General features: G+C 44.7%; 1 protein-coding gene across 1 annotated transcript; it reads right to left on the bottom strand.

Moving 5' to 3' along the window:
- Positions 1–761: 761 nt before the first annotated feature.
- Positions 762–4,483, bottom strand: LOC146202302 (uncharacterized). Its single transcript, XM_084600833.1, has 2 exons — positions 4,470–4,483; positions 762–1,203 (listed from the first exon to the last, which is right to left on the bottom strand). Exons 1-2 carry the CDS (start codon positions 4,481–4,483, stop codon positions 762–764), a joined length of 456 nt encoding a protein of 151 aa, XP_084456959.1.
- Positions 4,484–5,493: the final 1,010 nt, after the last annotated feature.

A 5,493-nucleotide genomic window follows, 5' to 3' on the forward strand; every position in this document is an offset into this window, starting at 1 on the left:
ATCCTTTAAACCGAGGCTTTAGCGAATACCGCTCCCAGACGCCGCGTGAAGCAAGACAGTCTACGGGGCATGCGCATACACGCGCATCATTACCGGCATGTCGATTACCTCAACCAAAGCACTTACCTGCGGGAGTATAGGGCTTTCGCATGACTACATGTCTTTGCTGCATTTGTTTAGTTTTGCCGCTTAGAATTTTTCGTTTTATCAGTGCCCTTACTATGTGAAAAAAAAACATTTTCAGATCTTATAAAAGTCATGCTAGGACACCGGTATTGTAGTTTGGCACTCTGGTATGGCTTTATTGATGATATATTGTACACGCTGCTGAAGCTGCATGAGGGTAGCCGAGATGGGTCTTGGCACGGTATTTGAGTATTGGTGAACGAGGCGCCGCTGTACGCTGGTTTCCTGTACAATGACCTCTGAAATGAGAAACGAAGCAAGTGCTTTAAAAGATATCCTGAAGTATCTTTAAACAGTGCACTAAAGGGCAGCGATTTGTAATGTACCTACCAAAGAGTATTTCAAGGTTAAGCCAATGCTGCTTCTAGCTGGGGCTTCGTCACACAGACATCCTTGTCGTACTAGCTTCAGCGAGTTTCTAGATCGTATTGTACATCTAACGGTAGTTTTTAGCACTTCTCAGCATGGCAGGGACGCTCAAAGCTACTAAGAAAATAAGAAGGAAGTGTTGCAAAATGGCACGAGACAGTAACTAACCAGCTCCAGCGCAATGCAGGCCTTCACTGCACAGCTCTTCAGCCCTTGAGTACGTAGCCTCCGTAGCCGCCGTAGCCTCCGTAGCCGCCGTATCCAAGGCCACCGTAGCCGACGCCTGATGCGAGGCCGAGTCCGCCGAGGCCGGCGGCACCTCCGAGGCCGGAGTGGGCCACGATCGCGCCTCCACTGTGGACCTTGTTCACGTGATGGACAGTTCTGACGAGGAAGGAGGGTCCAGCAACTGCCTTGGAAAAGCCTGGTCCGCTGTGAAGCAGGGCCACGGAGCTGCCCAAGCCTACGCCTCCAAGCCCAAGCCCTGCGGCGGGCAGGGCCACTCCTGCTGCCGGCACGGCCACCGCACCGTAGCCAAGGCCACCACCAAGAGCCAAGCCCGCCCAGGCAGTGGCCAAAAGGCAGAGGGAAACGACGGCGAACACCTGAACGGACAACCAGAACGTATTCAAGTGACCGGTTTCGTGACTTTTTCAAACTTTTTCATTTACCCTATTTCATTTTTTACTGCTTGCTCTTTCTTTATAAAATCGGAAGCGTCAGGCTTACCTAATCGTGTGTATAATTTGCTGATGTTCTGCTTTTCACCGAAATTAGATGTACCTTTAACATAAGCACTGAGAACGTCGCTCTCGCGATCTTGATGTGCGAGCGTGATCTGTTACTATCACCAAAACTTGCTAATCACTCCGTTCTACAACAACAAGAACAACAGCAACAGAAAATTGAATTCTTGTTACACCAACGCGGTAGTACTAAATTTATTGTGCACCTTTTATCCGGTGGTTGAGCCTGCACTGACATTACAGGACTTCTCATTCAACTCTTGAGCAAAGCCTAAGAACTGTCGCAGCTCTTACGTCTACGAGACACGGCAGCTGTTCAACACACATTTGCGTCTATTTGTAAATAGATTCTAGTACCCATTTTGTGCAATGCTGATTTTGTTACCATTTCTCGCCTCACTGTGCTTAATACCGCAATACAATATGGCTCTCCAGCCTGTAATGCAGACCCTTTCGTACCAAATGAACTTCTTCAAGCATTGCTGGAGGACTGCAGCAGTGCTTTTAGGAGTTCTTTCAGCGTAACGTCAGATGGCACCCTTGTCTCTATAGGAGGCCGCCAACTCTGCGATGATAAGCCAACGTGTTCTGTTAGGAGTTAAAATGCTTATACAATGTCCCTAATATGAGAATCTGTTTTCCCTACAGCAGCAATGACGCTGGAAAGCTGGAGAACCCGCCCACTTGGTCAACCAGAGAACACGAATGCCACATGTCCTTCGCGGTACTCACCAGAGACTTCATGGCTGAGTTGATCGGCTGGCGACGAGCTACTGCCATTCGAATGTCGCCCGATGTCTTATATAGGTAAACTCCTTGGTCTCATGTCACGTAGCGGGCACCTCTATCGCGGCATTCTGAATGAGCGGCGCGTTCACATGCAATATCAGTGCGTCCCGCATAGCGTCCCGGAAGTAATAATGGACGCCACATTCGCGATATTTCACACTGCTCGCCCCCTTAAAGTGTCGGGGTGCTTGCGCAATGAGAAAGCGAGGAGAGTGCGAGAGAAAAAAATTGCGGGAAGCGTTCGAGGTAAGGGGAAAGATGTGACGGATCCGACGAACTCCGATACTTTCACATCGTGGCTGCGAGCCGAAGGCAAATAATTCCCCTCTCAGTGATACGTGCCTAGGCGTGAATCGAAACCAGTTCATCGCTTCACAACACGACGAGGTGAGGGGATGGGGAAGAGATGGCCACGCCCGGAAGACTTTTTTTTTATTGCCAAATTTTAAACGGTTCATCATCGCTGGAGCTGTGGAAGGAGAATAAAAGAAAACACGGGGACTTGTTTCTCAAGCATCCGGGCAAAACACTCTGCTACCGGCGCATCGTTTCAACACTTCGCGTATCTAACAAGGACTCAAAATTAATCGTGTCAGTAGTGTCAAGTCGCGTGAAGAGGGCAAGGCAAAGATCATATCACGTTATCAAAATTTAAAGGAAGCCTCCAAACAAGTGGACCACGCAGTTCGTTTTATTGTGTCGCTTTGGCGATAGAGATCTTGCTCCAAAGTGAGGCGATTAATTGTTTCCAGGCGCAACATCCTTCTGCCGTTTGGCCTACGCGCAGAAGTGTAAACGTTGTCTTCGCTTTATTCTTAGCCACATAAGGTGGGATGAACATTCCTTGAGAGAGACGTTTTTCCTTTAGTAAAAAAAAGAAAAAACGATCACGGCAGAGAAAGTGCGCGTGACCCATATTTTCCGCGAATTGAGGAAGAGGACAGCAGCTGAACTGTGCCCTTATTAGCCCTCGCACAGCTTAGGTTCTTTTTCGGGACCCTAAAATCAGATTCTTGAGTCCTCGATGACAATCGGCAATTATGTGCAAACTGATTTAGTCTGTTCAACTCACAACCTGTCTTCACTCAAACGTTTCCTTGGACTGTGCAAGGAAAAATTGCAAGAAATAATTATAATGTGCAAGACACTCGCATCTTTTTTTCGCTTTCTTCTTCTTCATTTTAGTTTTTCTCTTTGCCTCGGAAATACAGAGACCGTTCTTCTCAAATCAGGCGCGTAATATGCGAGTTTTTTTAAAAGCAGCGAAAGATCACATATTAGATTTAGGCGACCCGAAATCGGTACCACAAGCTCTAAAAGCTACCTTCTGTTGCCGTTATTTTGCCTAAAATTGTATTCATTTCTTTTAATGCTCCTCGATGATAGAAATTTAACAGTTCAGTAAAAATTACCTATTCGAAAGCACGTTCTTTTGAGCCTTGGTGCACCGCTTTCTCCGTGAAATTGGAGAAGCGCACCATATCTAAAACATCTTCTTTCAGATATCGTTACCTTTTTGTTAAAAGGAAGGAGGGGCCCACGTGCATGTTTGTCAGCTAAACCCAAAAACTGAAGTCAACGCGCTCACAGTTAAATAGAAACTTTTGTTCTCTAATATGGGGCAAATATTCCGCGCTCTCCTCGGGCCCTAAATAATTCATGCTCCAATGTGCTTTGGAAGCCGTTACCTGGTAAATATTTATTGCCTGTGGTACGAAATAGGTAGTGCGAGAAGAATAGTAAAGTTCGTCAGGAAAACACTGCTTGTAACTACATTTACAAGCTGATGACCGACTTCTTTCCGGATGGACAACTAGTAGTTGTCGGTGAATTGAGAGGCCGCTGCTTTTTATGGCAACAATCATGACGTGTCATTGGTCGTGTGCTGTACTTATTCGTACATATCAATAGCACATTGAATAATATGTCAGTGTCTAACTCCCCGAAGGGCTCTCGGAACAGCACAAATGCCTGGTCTTCGGGAAACTTTCCTGGAGCGCATTGCCGAACTGGTGCATAATCTACTGAATTAACTTCTATACGTAGAGATTTGTCTTTGTAATACCAAATCTTGACGTCTCACCGCCTCAAGCGCAGTGACACCTTTTTCGACACCGTTTTCACAGGAGAAAGGATAAGCACATTTGAGTTTCACAAAATTAGGACTTCGCTCTAAATATCCTTTACAGAAGCAGACTATTTATTCACGCCATGAATTCTGTCACAAAACATTGATCAAGGCTTGCTTCAGAAGCATCGTAATGTGTGTTTTTATTCTAACACAACTAATGCCTAAAATCTAACGCATCAATTATTCCTTCCGAACACAAACTATCGTATCTAATGCCTTTCCAGCTACCTTATCCTTTGTGCACCCACCAGACACAAGCCATCACTAACAACTCATTTTTACTTTCAAATGTTAGTAGTAATTTGTGTCTCCAGTGTGACGTTTTTCACTGTTTGTGTATTGCTATTTTAGAAACGATGAGAGATAACCTTGAAACGGTCTGAGCAGGTGGGTTGTACCGGAAGGCGGAGATTATGTACTTCATTCTTTTAATCATAAAGCTATTTATTTATTAAAATAACACTCGACCTGCGAACTAAGGCGTACCCCATTTACCCTTGTTCTGTGCTCCTTCAAGCCAACGTTTTGACATTTTTATTGAGAGGGTAATAATAAACTGCAAAATTAAATGCCATCAACATCAAACATAAGTTCCCTTTTTTCCTTTTCCTAATCGGCAATGTGGCTGGAAATATGAAATTCTAAAAGGCGCATATGAAAGTTGGCTGAGCTGGCTTTCTTCTCATGTTCATAAAATGGTAGCTCTGCGCGTGGTACTATTGCAAGAACTATTTTAGCTGCTTTGAATTCTTCAAATCCATGAACGACATCTGTATTTGACACATAAAAATACCAGCGACCTCATTATACAAATGTGCAATGAACGAAAGTCAACTTAACTAGCTTTCAGATGCGCATTTTTGACGTCCGCTGTTTGACTTTTGGCGTATCATGGCCGCAGTTGCTTTTGCTCCATAAACCTCCATATAACATTTTTGACGGTCGATGTTTTGAGCCACATTTCAGACTAAAAAATTGAAAGCAATGGGGGGGGGGGGGAGACTAATTTTTAATACTTACGGCCTTCAATTTCACAATATAGTGTTGCGCTTTACAATTAAAATTATAAGGAATAGAACTAGGCTTTGCTAATTCATTTCATAGTTAAGGTCTAAAATACAGTCCTGGACAGGATAAATTAGGGGGACATTTAAGCTCCTCCTTAGGTAATGGCGAGACAGCGGCCTATGGTCTAATTTACACACACTCATTGGCCCACTGTAGTAAGATGTACCAATTTACGTGACAGTCCACACGTCATATATACGAACG

The sequence above is a fragment of the Amblyomma maculatum genome, chromosome 1 (assembly GCF_055883805.1).
Source record: "Amblyomma maculatum isolate TAMU_Amacu chromosome 1, ASM5588380v1, whole genome shotgun sequence".
Taxonomy (NCBI): domain Eukaryota; kingdom Metazoa; phylum Arthropoda; class Arachnida; order Ixodida; family Ixodidae; genus Amblyomma; species Amblyomma maculatum.